The 15,176-nt window shown below is 34.2% G+C and overlaps 1 protein-coding gene across 1 annotated transcript in view; it reads left to right on the top strand.

The window, feature by feature from the left end:
- Window positions 1-14,880: 14,880 nt before the first annotated feature.
- LOC138700278 (potassium voltage-gated channel subfamily KQT member 1-like) overlaps window positions 14,881-15,176 on the top strand; it is a 677,493-nt gene continuing 677,197 nt past the window's right edge. The window contains exon 1 of the mRNA XM_069826783.1: window positions 14,881-15,070. Coding sequence (XP_069682884.1) covers window positions 14,937-15,070 — 134 coding nt within the window. The 5' untranslated portion in view covers window positions 14,881-14,936. The remainder of the gene's footprint in view (window positions 15,071-15,176) is intronic.

Raw genomic sequence — 15,176 nt, 5'->3', positions numbered from 1 at the left:
CCTTTCCGCTGTAAAGCGCTCAGGTTCTCCTGAGCTCTAAAGCGCGCGCTTGATCCTATGGGCATCAATTGATATGACTGCTTTAGAACTTTAAAAGGAAAAGAATTATGCGAAAGTAAGAGGAGGTAAGGAGCAGTTTTGAGTAAAATCAGACACTATTTAGCGCGTTTGAAATTAAAATAGTTAACTATATAAAAATAAATATTTCAACTGATTTCTCGTTGGTTATTTTACGATGCTTTATCAACTGCCATGGTTATCTAGCGCCTGAAATAGATGAAAGTGATAATACTAGACAAATGAATCCGGGAGTTCAACGCCAAAAGTTACCCAGCATTGAGGGGAAAACCCCAGAAAAAATCTCGAACAGCTAACGTGTCCCAACCAAGATTTGAACCCAAGTCCGCTCGTTTCACAGTCAGGCTTGCTAACCGTTACTCCACAGAGGTGTTGTTTTACCAGAAGTGATGCACCATTAGCCGAACTGTGAGAACAGGTATGCCAAAACCCTGCAGTAGTCTCTGTGCGATGTGCACTTTCTATTCCCCTACTTGGAGGGAGTGAATCGCCTTGGAGGGGAACGCGACAGAGCTATACAGATCTGCAACAGCATATCAGGTTTTCTTTCAGTAACGCAGTTTCAATACGGGTGCTGATTTGGCTGTGTCTGTCTAAAGAACGATAACAGAATATAATTCATAATTGGAATATTATTTATTTCTCTAAAGAATGATAAAAAATAAAATGTTAACTTGAACAATGCTCGAACTCACAACCTCCGATTAATTAAGCGCTTTACTACTGCTCTACGAGACGCAGAAATTGAATGACTCTATAGTTCCGAAACTGCTTCTACAAGCGCATGCATCGTGTAACATCATCGTGATCCGAAGCTGACTTAGAAAATATTCGCTGTTCACGAGTGCGGCCACTTTTTTTGACGGCTGTACAAGAACGGACCTTTACGCGACAATATGATTTTCAGAACAGGAGTGGTAAGCACAGCAAGCCTGCTAGCCTTCTGGTCCCTTCCCCATATGTATGAAAAACTATAAACTACCATCGTTAATGACATTTTGTTTTTACTTTTAGTAATTAAATTTATGTATACATTTTTTTTTTAACTTTCAGAAATTATAATCCGCACAGAATAATGTGATTTATATTTATGATCCATTTCTGAGATATTCTGATGAATGAGCATTTCGCTGTTTTCGCTTGTGGCATAACTGTAAGTAGAAAGAAATCCAGGTGGGAATGAAGGAAATACATCTTCAGCCCCATGCAGATGTTTCTTCTACGTGCTCCCTGAAATTGCCTGGATTTACTTTTCCTAGAAAAGAAGTATAAACACAATGCCGGGATTTCCAGGTTATCTTTTCGTCGTCATTGAGGAAATGGTCTTCGAGACCTTGACTTGTCTTTTATCCAATAACCACCGCCCCATTGACCTTTTTTGCACTACTACATTTCATCTATATATACTCCGCTCCACCTATTTAGCGAAATGCGTTTGAGTCTAAAGAAAGCAGAGAAACAGTACAACGTGGTCTGTTGTGACGAGAATTAAAGCCCCCGCATATCGGTAAAGCATCATTTCAAAAACACGTTCACGTCTGAGTATTTCTGAAAAAAAGTAAATATTATTCAATGCATTGAAAACGGCGCAAACATTAAACATATTGCTGGAGAGTTTAAGGTAATATTTCTTTCTGTTTTTGTTCCTTTTTTCTTTTTTATATCTTTCTTTTTCCGTTTTTCTTTGTTTCATTTTTTCTCTTATTTTTCTCTCGTTTTTCTTTCTTTTTTCTATCTTTCTTTCTTTCTTTCTTTCTTTTTTCCTTCTTTCTTTTTCTTTCTTTTTTCCCTCTTTCTTTCTTTTTTCCTTCTTACTTTTTCTTTCTTTTTTCTTTCTTTCTTTTTCCTTCTTTCTTTTTCCTTCTTTCTTTCTTTTTCCTTCTTTCTTTTTTCTCTTTTCTTTTTCTTTCTTTCTTTTTTCCTCCTTTCCTTTTCTATCTTTCGTTTTTCCTTCTTTCTTTTTCTTTCTTTTTCCTTTTTTCTTCTTTCTTCTTCTTTCTTCCTTTTTTCCTTCTTTCTTTTTCTTCCTTTCTTTTTTCCTTCTTTCTTTTTCTTTCTTTCTTTTTACCTTCTTTCTTTCTTTTTCTTTCTTTCTTTTTTTCCTTCTTCCTTTTTCTTTAGGAACTTGATTCTTTACAGTTCAGTTATGCATCCTAATGTACAGTCTTGAATAATTTACAAGACTGGCGTGATTTGTAAAAATGTTGTGATAAATACATAGGAAAAATGTAATTTTGTAAGGTCCCGTCGCTCTAATTTCCGGCAGCCAATCGCGTTGCAGATCGGCTACATTTAAACGTGTGCGTCTTGTGATTCGCTTATGAAGAAGTTATTCATTTGTTAAGGCTCGATAAATACTTAATATAATCGCCCGCCATTTTAGCTCTTTCGTTGGCGTTCGCAGAAAGCACACGAAGACGTTATTTGCCGCTCAATTATTTGCTGAATTACAGTGCGTTTGATTTATTATCATAGGAGCTACGACATGATAATGTTTAATGGTGTGGCAAATAGATTCCTCGTATGGTAGCTCGGGAACGAAAGAACAAAAATGGCGAACGATACTACCTATACTACCTACCTAGACTTTATAGAGCCTTGACTTCCTAAGACGTAAGCAAAGAGGCAAAGTCACGCCGGAAATAACAGCGTTGCGACTATATAGTTGAAAATCCGGGAAAAAAAAAATTGTACTAAGCAACTATGGAATTCACAACACATTTTTAGCATCAGAATACTAGCTAATTAAGGACGTGATACTCCTGAATAGTTCACGCTTTATATGTAATATTATTTTACCCGTTAAGCTCAAGAATAATGGTGTTTTATAAACAATTTCAAATTAGTGTAACTCTGAAAATATTGAGATTAGGACAAATGTTTATATGACATTTTTTTGCTCAGAATGTCTGCGGAAATAAGCTGCGTAAGTGACGGTGAATTCTCGTGAATCACTCTGTTTATGTTACATCAGGGCTACTATGTATTATTATTATTATTATTATTATTATTATTATTATTATTATTAAATATCCGCCGAAAAGAACCCTAATTCACCAAGCGGTATGCTAGGATTTTAGTTTTTGTTTTACGGTATACTACTTATCTATACTACTAATTTTTACACAAATAATGGTGAAATATTTATCTACAGTCTTTTGAAGATAAATTTTAGCAAGTCTATAAATTGTCTGTAGCAACAAGGTTTCTTGATCACTTCACATAGTGGAGTCCTGTTTTCGGTGTTGCAGTCCAGAAGATGTGTCTTTAGTTGAAATCTCTTTTGTTTCAATAATAAGACAGTCAAATGGAAGGTGTTTCACACTGTGAAGGTCTTCGCGGCAGGAGCATGTAGAGTCGATGTCTGCTGGAATGTTGAATCTGTCAAAATAAGTACCAAATTTCCCGTGTCCAGAAAGAAACTGCGTTGTTACGAAAGTAGGTTTGAAGTGATGGCTTTTGAGTTGGACTGTTGGGAAGTAGGTGTCTCTTGTTAGTGATCCGGTTGTGCGTGTCGTCCATCTAGTATTCCAGTTTTGATGCGTCTGTTATCGTATTTGTTTCTTGATGTATGATATAGGTTGTACAGCGTATGTCGGAGTTTCGTTGCTGGAGGCTGCTGCTTTCGCTAGCTCATCAGCTCTTTCATTTCCTCTTACACCATTGTGTCCACGGACCCAAGTGAGGCATATGTGCAGTGCTGTACTTCTCAAGTAATTCCCTTTGCCTCTATCGCTAAAGAGCTACTATGTAAAGTGCAGAAAAAAAAATGTGACTTAGATAGTGCGCTTTATTTTCTTTGCAATTTTGTAAAAATGTGAAGTAAGTGAAATTATTATAACTCTATGCTCCATACTAGTGGAAAACTGAAAGTTTTATTATGTTGTAATATTTTGTTAATTTGCTATTGAAATCTTACTCGGTTTTCTTCTTGTGTGTGATGCGACGTACACATAAATCTATTTCTACACGTAGTGAACCGTTTGCGAGCGTCATGTTGGGAAGTGACGTCCTCTGGTCACTTTTGCACACCGCAGTTATAAATTAGATGTCAGATATATCCGCTAACTTCAATCATCCAGCCTGACGGACTGCTCAACTTATTCCCCACAGCGAGCGTTTTCTGAGTTCATCTTTGTAGAAAGTCCTTCCTGTGTACGTGTCGCTCATAGACAGGAAATCAATTTCACTTGCAACCCAAAAAAGCAACCAAAAATAATGATATAATCTTCTTTCCATCGAGAAAAAATTCCAAAGAATTGATTGAAAATAAGTTAGTATAGTATTCGTCATCGGCTAAGACCCGTTACAGATATATAATTTAAATCCTTGTTATTCCTTCGTTATCTCTTCGATATAATTCGTCGCCATTATAATTCGAATGCAAAAAGAGAGGAGAAAGAAGTACAAGTACAAAGTTAAAATCACAATAGGTTTAAAAATGTATAATAATAATAATACTTACTTACTGTCTTTTAAGGAACCCGGAGGTTAATTGCCGCCCTCACATAAGCCCGCCATTGGTCCCTATCCTGAGCAAGATTAATCCAGTCTCTATCATCATATGCCACCTCACTCAAATCCATTTTAATATTATTTCCCATATACGTCTCGGCCTCCCCAAAGGTCTTATTCCCTCCGGCCTCCCAACTAACACTCTATATGCATTTCTGGATTCGCCCTTAGGTGCTACATGCCCTGACCATCTCTAACGTCTGGATTTAATGTTTCCTAATAATTATGTCAGGTGAAGAAGACAATGCGTACAGTTCTGTGTTGTGTAACTTTCTCCATTCTCTTGTAACTTCATCCCTCTTAGTCCCAAATATTTTCCTAAGCACCTTATTCTCAAACACCCTTAACCTATGTTCTTCTCTCAAAGTGAGAGTCCGAGTTTCACAACCATAAACAACAACCGGTAATATATATGTTTTATAAATTCTAACTTTCAGATTTTTTGACAGCAGACTGGATGATAAAACATTGTACAGAAAAAATAGACTAAATCAATAAATAATTAAAACATCATTCTGTGAAACATATAATTTTGTCCGATTTCAAGAATTTAAGCCTAAACAGCAAATTGTAGTACCTATAGTTTTTCTAACAAAATATTTGTTGAAAATATCTTTCATGACGTTTCACAAAATTGCAACTTCATTTCTAGATAGAAATTAATTGATTAGTACTTATTCACATTTTTATTATTTGTATGAAAACCTGACGTGTTCGAAGAAATTAGAGATTATTTGGAATTCAGCACAAAGAGTCTGTTAAGAATCGCATATCAGATCCAAAACAACAGAATAGTAATATGCGTTACAAGAGCGGTATGTTGAAGTTTTCATGTTCGAGGAAAAGTTTGAAAAAGCAAACCGTAGTTGAGCTTTTTTAATTTCCGAGAATTGAAAGAAAACATACCGCTCGTGTATCTTATATTACTTTATGCGAAGATCGTTTATTACATACCTGAAAGAGGAATTTCTAATTAGTTCCAATGAAATCTCCATCTTGGTTTCTGTTCAATGACGGCAAATTTGCAAAACGAAAATATCTATCTTAAACATTGTTGCTTTAAAATGTTTTCTGTGTTTACTATACTCCAGCAGCCATTGATAAACGTCTGTCTTTTTTTTCCCCCAGTCTATGATGAGTCTGGAATCTTGTTGATTTTTTCACGGCTACCTTAATGTTACTTGCATCATGGATGCATTGACTTTAGTGGAGTTGTAGAGTTTACTTAATTTTTGCAAATATTTAAAAACAATAATTAACAGTGCAATTTAGGTGAAATTGCAGTGGTAAGTTTCCAATTTATAATTATTACTATATTGAACGTCTCTAAAAATAATATGTTAAAAGCCTAAAGCAGTAAAATCAATATGTCACTTAAGCGGTAAGAAGGGGGAAATTGTTATGTGTGTTAGGTTGGGAATACTGAATGTGGAATTTTAGACTTTCCGCGAATTGGTTTTATGCGGAAAGCAAGCAAATACGCACGATCTCGCACAAAATAAAATGATGTCCCTGTATAATATTTAACACTAGTAAGTTGCCCATTTATCAATCTTCTGTAATAAAGTGTTAAAAGTAGTGTACGCAAGACTCAAGATGGAAAAAAATCTGTTAAGAATCACATATAAAATGCAAAACAACAGAAAAGGAATTTCAAAATGCAGACCAATGTTATAAAAAGACGATGACCGGGAGAATAAACCATGTTGTATTTCAGTTCTTCGGTAAAAAAATCTTGGCATTCAAATGGATAATAATCTCAACTGGGACATGCAAATCACAGAAACCTGCAGAAATTATAATGTATTATCCATGTGCTAAAAAGGATAAATGTTCATCTTCCCTCTTGCTTAAAAAGGTCCCTTGTGCAGACGCTTGTATTTCCCTATTTTGACTATGCTGACATTTTACTGACTGACCTCTCCAGCGACAACAAAACGAAACTTCAACGTGCTCATAATTTGTGTGTATGTTTTATAAGCAATGTTCGTAAATATGATCATATTACCCCATCCCTGGAAACAATAGGTTGGCTTAAACTAGATAAGAGAAGAAATTTACATTCACTTCTCCTTCTCTTCCAAATCTTGAACTCTTTTATTCCTTCGTACCTGTCGTCTCGCTTCACTTACCTTTCTTCCCACCACAATCTGAACACACGCTCTCGCCATGAAACAATACTAACAATACCATCCCATCGCACCTCCTCATACTCATCCTCTTTCACAACAGCCCTACAAGACTCTGGAATTCGTTACCTGCTAGCATCAGGGACTGTCGAAATAAAATTGAATTCAAATCAAACTTATTAGGTACTTGGTCAGTAATTGAGACTCGTTGAGACATGGTTTCTTGTAAATAGTTCTCTTAATCTATCACAAAATATTTCAATATCCGGTAATTTCAGCACTATAGAAATTTGTTATTGTAGGTTTAATTTGTAATTTAGTAAATACAAAAATATTCTTTGTTCTTAACTTCTATGATAAAATGTCTAGCTTTCATTAATCAGGTAATCTTACCGTACCTTAATTTGTATTGTAATTTTAATTGTAAATTTAATATTAATTGTAATTTTATTGTTCATATTATAGTTGTAATCCCCTGGTAGAGGGGCAGAGAAGGCCTGACGGCCTTATCTCTACCAGGTTAAATAAATAAATACCAATACTAATAATGAAGCTTTACACAAATTTGTATTACGCTTGATATCGACAGAATTAAAACTCGAGTTTCCGACATTGAAAACTAACACCCTAGTCTTTGATCCAATAGCATTCTCAGTACATTCACATCTGGGAATTTTTAGTCGTCAAGTAAACTCATAGCTAGTGGACTGCGGTCGGTGGAAGTGGTGCAGTCTTCATTCATCGACAATCGAGCCGGAATGGCGGTTGACGTTGCAGTAATATTTCATTCATGGCTGGCATCCGGTGTGTTTGCTTTGGTTTTACGAGTGTATACTGGCTTAGGTCAACCACAGCCGGCCCTGGTCCGCACGGCCTGCCACGGCCCACAGTAGCGTGCTGTCTTCAACGATGTTTATTTATAATATTTCTAAACCAGAGCGCAAAGAGTAAAAAGAGAAATACTGAAAGGGATTACATTCTAATGCTGCCTTTGAAGACTTGCAGTAGTAACGCAGCATTCTTGTTTATGAGTTTTTTCCCCCCCCTTTTCAGTGTTTTGCTTTTTACCTTTTCAAACAAATTCAAATTTACACTTCACAATGAGTTGAAAGGGCTCCTGTGGCATTAGTCAACACATTAGAAAGCATGATGATAGAGATATTCCGATAGTCAATATAATCTATACTAATAATAAATCTGTAGCCGAAATTTTTCTGGTAATTTTCGATTTTCCAAAAATAATTGGTCCTAACATATATAATTAACCACCCTGAAACCGAAAATCGCTTTTTTGAAAATTTTCTTTGTATGTCTATCTGTCTGTATGTTTGTTACCTTTTCGCGCGATAATGGCTGAACGGATTTCGATGAATATTGGAATATAAATTAAGTTCGTTATAACTTAGAATTTAGGCTATATGGCATTCAAAATACATTATTTAAAAGGGGGGTTATAAGGGGGCCTGAATTAAATAAATCAAAATATCTCGCTTATTATTAACTTTTGTGAAAAATGTTACATAACAAAAGTTCTTTCAAATAATTTTCGATAAGTTTTATTCCCTGAAAAATTTTAATAGGACTGATATTTAATGAGATAAATGAGTAAAAAAATTAAAATAACTGCCATCTAAGGCCGTGTAATGAATTAAAAAACAAATGACTTCGTCTATAAGGGGCCTTGGACAGCAACAATCGAAAGCTATGAAAAATAGCCTACAGAGAATGTTTCTGTGTTTGTATGAAGTAATATCGGAAGCTAAATTAACCGATTGGTATAATTAATTATTATTTCACCATTGGAAAGTGTAGTTTCTCTAGATTGACATAATGCTATAATGCTATTACAGTAACTTATGATATAATATAATATAATATAATATAATAATATAATATGTAATGTAATATTATATAATATAATTTAAGTTATTTGAAGGGTTCACAACCATAGTGGGCCAAGCGCCATTTACTGAATACGTAGAAAACAAGGGTTAAAATTAAGTTATTACCATAATTCAATGGAAACCTATAACAAGTAAAATAAAATATACACATTAAATCTAAATGATGTCAATCTTCATTAAACTATGGTTGCATGTAATAAAAATTAAGAAACAGGTTAAAGGAATTGTCATTGCACCAAATGAGTGTCTCTGGACCAAAATGATCGCATTTTAATCATTTGGATGCAATTTAAATTAAGTAACATATTAAACGATTTATCCTTCTATCAAGCACGAATGTTCCCTGGATCAAACGTCCTATTTTAATTATGTAATTACTTTATATTTATTTCTAAACTGGTGCAGCGGAGCACACGGGTACGGCTAGTGTAATATAATCTAATAATATTTTATTTAGAGTTTAGTCCAATTGACGGGACGCTTTCTTAAGTTACGGGACGCTTTTGTGGGGCAACCATACTTCGGTTTCTAAGTTGTTTATTCTTCAAAAGAGAGCAGTGAGAATTATTTGTGGTGTCTCTTCTAGAACTCATTGTAAACCACTTTTTGTACAACTAGGAATACTTACGTTGCCGTCAATGTTTATTCTCGACTGCCTTCTGTATGTTAAGCGTAATGTGCATAATCTTCCCACTTGTTCATCCATTCATAATTATTCTACCCGTTCCAGACTTGACATATTTTATTTTTATTTTATTTTTTATTTATTTATTATTTTGCTAATAATTGTAACATAAAATATAATACATACAGAAAAACTTTAGCTCGCCCCTGAAAGAGTAGAACTCGTGCTCAGGGGCGGATTCCTGAATTGAAATTAATAATTATACAATACAATTTGTCTTATGTCTACTATGCAATTATAGTATATAAATTTAAATTTACAATTTTTCAATTTTTACAAAATCCATACATAACTTTTTTAATTTAATACTAGAACTATTAGAATTGACAAGATTATGATATTTAAATATAAATTTGTTATATATTCTTGGGCCTAAATTACTACTATGATTAATCACTGTAACAGTGTTGCATTTTGGTTCAAACAATCTTAAAGAATTCATACCTTTTGTTTCATAACTATGAGAATACAATTCAAAATTATTTCGACTTTTATATATGAATTTTATTAATACAATATAATAAATTTATCTTACGTTAAGTATATTAAAGTCTAAAAACAAATTTTCAGATGGAAAATCAATAGGTTTATGAAGACATACTTTAATTGTTTTCTTCTGTAATAAATAAAGTGGATTAAAATTGGATTTAAATGAACTACCCCATCCTATATTTCCATACATAATTACCGATTGAAATAAAGTTAAATATATTGTGCGTAATAAAGTTATTGACAAGTAATTCCTCAATAAAACAAAATAATATATTATTTTACGTAATTTATTACAAAGGTAATTTCACCAAGTACAAATATAGTACTACAAGCAATAGTTTTATTTCCATATCTTATAAACTTTATAACTCTTTACCATTTCATATAAGAAACACGTCATATTTTACTTTCATAAGGATGGTGAGAAGGACATTGATGGCAAATCCAATCTACAGTGTCAATGATTTTAGCAATATTACGTGTTAGTTATACTATTTGCTTCAACCTCATGTAATTGACAAATCTGTACATTTTAATCTGATTTCATACTATTTCTTTTAAAACTTTTAACCTGGTCTTGTTATTATCTGGTGATTGTATACTTATTTTTTATTTTATTCTTACATTTATTCATATTGTAGTAGCCATGTATTATATATATCTACTCTGACGTCTATGGCTGTAAATCGCTGAATGGCATTTAGTTTATCTCTATCTGTCTGCCTGTCTGTCTGTCTGTCTGTCTGTCTGTCCGTCCGTCCGTCCGTCCGTCTGTCTCTCTGTCTGTCTATCTATCTATATCTCTATCTATCACAGTTTAAAATCAATAACACTTACAAATGTAAATTATCATTTTATATTATGACTAGGGAACGGAATTTGGAGTAGTAAAAGCTAGTATTGGCATCTACACAGTCATTTGTTTACAACCCTTAATACCATGTCCTCCCCTCCATGACATACTCGCAGGTCTCTACACGTCAACAACAGGTGAACGGGACAGTTGTCGCATAAGAACTTCAACGTGCAGGTTTGCAGTTCAGAGTAGTGAAGTGCAGGTACAATGCCGAAAGTGAAACCAACTAACAATACAGTATTGAAAGACTATATTTGTAAAACCTCCAGATCAAGTATCAAAATTCAGGAAACAATTCCCTAAATTTTCGCTTCCCCCATGTCCAGTTCCTACGAGATAGGGGTCATGGTTAGAAGCTTGCAATTATTACGCACGTCACCTCCAATCTGTGAAGAAAGTGGTCCAGTCTTTCGATACCGATGACGCGGCTGCGATTCAAATACGCCAGCAACTGCTAAATGATGAAACAATCGAGAAAGAAGTCATGGATATTAAGTCAAATTTTGGATATTTACCGGATGCCATTATTCAATTAGGAAAGTCAGGAGTAGAGCTAGTTGAGCAAATAAATATTATGATGACAATTGTAAATAAACTGAGTGCAGTAGAAGGTGAAATAGGAAAACGTGTTGGTGAAAAAATGAACAAAGTTTTGATTAAAAATGATGGATACGATATTCTTAGTCGGATTTCAGATGTACTAACAAAGACGTTTCCCAATGACGTCATTCAACATGTGAATTTAATTGACGTATCTTGTTTCAAGTACTCTCTAATTGTCTCTGCAGATGGAGAGCGGAGTTTTTCCATGTTACAAAATTTCCTTCCTTGCAACAGAGCAAAGTTGTATTTTGAAAATTTGAAAATAATATTTACAATTTATTATAACAAGGCATAACAAGGTATAGCATTTCATGCCATTTCGTTTGGATCTACATATTCAGAGGCGAGTTCCATACAGAAGACAACTGTCTATCAACATCAATATGTCCACTGACACGCGAAGATGCAGAGGTTCATATTTAATTATGTATATTTGTAATGCTGTTTATTGGTGTCGTGTGCGTTGCGAAGAAAAGCACATGTAGTTCAAAAAGAAATGCAGATTATGTATGTAGGTCACTATATGTCATTAAACTATTCCATTTGTTTATTCTGAAATATATTTACAGACGTTGCATGTAAGTTTGTACGAAGTGGACTGTACTCTTCCATGCGCCGTGACGCAGCTCGCTTGACAGTCACTGAGCTACGAATATCTATACTACGTTTCACCATTCTTTATAATACTCCAAATCCCTTTCCCTGATTATGACATTGAAATGCAAAAGTTTTCGCCCTTGGTCATCATCAGGCATTTCACTCACAATATCTTATACAATTTTTCATCTCTTTACTGTGAAATGCGTACCAGATCATTGAAATTTACAATCTTGTATATATTAATAAACAACTATTTACATGGTTAACTCTAAGATAAATAACAATCTGAAATTTAATGAGTACGGGTATTAAAATTATATACGATAAAATTGTGACTAAAATGTTGTATTGATCTTATATTTCAAATTATAAAATTGTGATCGTTAAAACAACATGATGAAAAACCATATGATTCCTCTTAAACTTCATAATAAGCCAATAGAATTCCATTAGTTGAGTGTTTGTAGTGCGAGCATTGGTCTCAATGATTTGTCACTCCATTCAATGGTGGAAGCATTCCGTAATATATTATTTATTATGTAAGCAACAGTTAATAAAGTATTCAAATGGAAATTTTATTCAAATGAAAATCATAAAATTACTATTTAGAATACTCACATGCATGTTTTAACGTAAATGCAAAAAGTCAATACATATAATCTACTGCAGTATATATGAAATTAAATGTCAACCTAAAAATTCACAGTGATACCTTTGTCCTCATTTTATTTCTAATTTTGGTTTTAATTATATTCATCTGTTAGAAATTTAATTTTTTTCAGTCGTTGACTTTACTACTTTATATATTTTGTTAGGTGTTAACCTTTACATAATAAATTGTGTGATGTATGAACGTTTTCGTTGAGCATTTCAACATCATCAGATACAGTCTGTCATTTTACAATATCAATGCCCTCAGTGTTATCTACACAATCTACACATACAATACATGTTTACTATCATATTGAGATAAAACCTATTAAAAATTATATGACTTAGTTTTATAATGTTGAATTGTGGATACCCCAACTGTCAACAATTAAAATATACTTATATTATCATGGATATATTCTTTGCAAGTCATCACATGTGAACGATAATATGAACGATGTAATGATATGAGGCTAAAAGTAAGATAAAATATAAAAATGAGCTAACTCTATTTAATGCTTTACTATGCATGTGAGGATTTGCAAATTACAATATTTTGTTACAAGGTATTCACTTTTCCATATCATGGTGTAAAATTCTAGCCTGTTATAACTGCCTATAGTTTGTAGATCTTGGTGTTATTATTTATGCCAATATGTTGGGTTTAAACTGTTTATAGTTAATCAGATGATGGGCGTATGTTCTGTTGTTGTTCATGTTACACTGAAAATAATCAAAGTCGTAGGTAGTTAATCTATCCACAATTCAACATATAATTTTTAATAGGTTTCATCTTCATATGATAGTAAACATGTATTGTATGTGTAGATTGTGTAGATAACACTGAGAGCATTGATATTGTAAAATGACAGACTGTATCTGATGATGTTGACATGGTCAACGAAAACGTTCATACATCACACAATTTATTATGTAAAGGTTAACACCTAACAAAATATATAAAGTAGTAAAGTCAACGACTGAAAAAAAATTAAATTTCTAACATATTCATAGACTTTTCTGAAAATTACGTAAAATGAATTGCAAAATATATATTCATCTGGCTAAATAGCCTTTCTACTTCTACATTTGACCAGGGAGAGCAGAGCATAGAAAGAGCAAACCCGGCTAATTCTTTGACTGGGATCATATCTGAAACATCTTTACAAACTACTGAAAAACTTCCGAGACTTCCCCTTCACTACAGACGAGAGGAATGATAACCAAAGCTCGGAACTTGGGGACTTGTGTGTCGTGCGCATGAGTAAGTTACAGGTACAACGTATACAAAGCTCACGCTGCAAGTGCTCAGGGACAGTCGTATGTACTAAGAACGTGGTCACATCGAATGGCAAGAAGACGAACGAAGAAACTGTGTCATGTCGAAGCAAATGACATTCAGAGAATTACAGGTAAACGGTCTGTTAGAGGAATGAGAAAATACGTGTTATTCGAATGGGTATTATAGAAGTTTGAAAATATATTTCTTAAATTTTAGGTACAGAATTTCGTGGAGGAATTCTGAGGAGATACATTATTTTCTTCGAATAAAGAGTTTATATTTTGTAAGTTGTGCCACACATAAACTAGAGACTGGAAACGGACATTCATTGAAAGACATTGCAGTCTCTTAAATCGGTGGAAAATTTGTCCATAGCCATGGATCAAGTCGTAGTGGAACCTTCCCTAGTAGTGACATAGAAATTGAAAACTGTTTTCGAGAAAAATTTAGGATACTTATCTTTCTCAGATACGAGATCAGCTAGCAACTGCTGAAAATTGAAAAGGAAACAGTGACAGTGAAAACATTCAGTATTTTAAGTTTCCTCCCGTCACTTCATGTGGCGTGGAAATAAGTTCCTTTCGTTTCAAATCATGTTTAACTAACAGACGAAGAAGTTATGGGTTCGAAAATCTTCGAATCCATGTAGTCATATACTGTAATAAAATGTACAGAGCAGAACTGTAAATTTGATATATTTTGCATGTTTATTTATATATGCTATAAAATTACGTGTTTCAACCTACCATAATATTATCAATATCTTGTTCCAGCTAGGAACCTGACAGTACCTCTGTGCAGGAAGCGGGAGTTTGTTGACATTGAAGTCCGGTCGCTTAGCCACGTTCAAAGACACAAGTCCCCAAGTTCCGAGCTTTGATGATAACACACGAAAAAGTCGAGTTTAGTTGTTTTAGGGAAAAAAACAAATTTCCACTGACCTTGAGAGCGAAAAAAATCTACATTTCCCACTGCCCACCGTTCAATTATTTTTCCCCACGGACAGAGAGAGAAAAAACTAGATTTAGTGGGAAAAGCACCGTGTTGGCAACACTGCGATAAAAACGCTTTATGTTTCAGCCTCTCGCTCAACGACCGGCGATCGTCGACGAAGCGCGGCGGCCGGTTGCAACAGCCCCGGATGAGTCTGCTTGGGAAGCCGCTCAACTACAGGGCGAATCGGCGGGACGCGCGCTACAGGAGGCTGCAGAGTCGCGTCTATAACTTCCTGGAGCGCCCGCGAGGCTTCAAGGCCATCTTCTACCACATGCTCGTGTGAGTACAGTAATAGAGAGAGTACACTTTCTTCTCTAACTCATTTTGATGTTTCAAACAACCTTGATTTTTTTTTACTCGTAAACAATTTGTTATAGAATTATGA

This window comes from Periplaneta americana, chromosome 5 (genome assembly GCF_040183065.1).
Source record: "Periplaneta americana isolate PAMFEO1 chromosome 5, P.americana_PAMFEO1_priV1, whole genome shotgun sequence".
Lineage (NCBI taxonomy): Eukaryota > Metazoa > Arthropoda > Insecta > Blattodea > Blattidae > Periplaneta > Periplaneta americana.
Note: the sequence above shows the minus strand (reverse complement) of the source record. Positions and strands in the feature narration are given on the sequence as shown.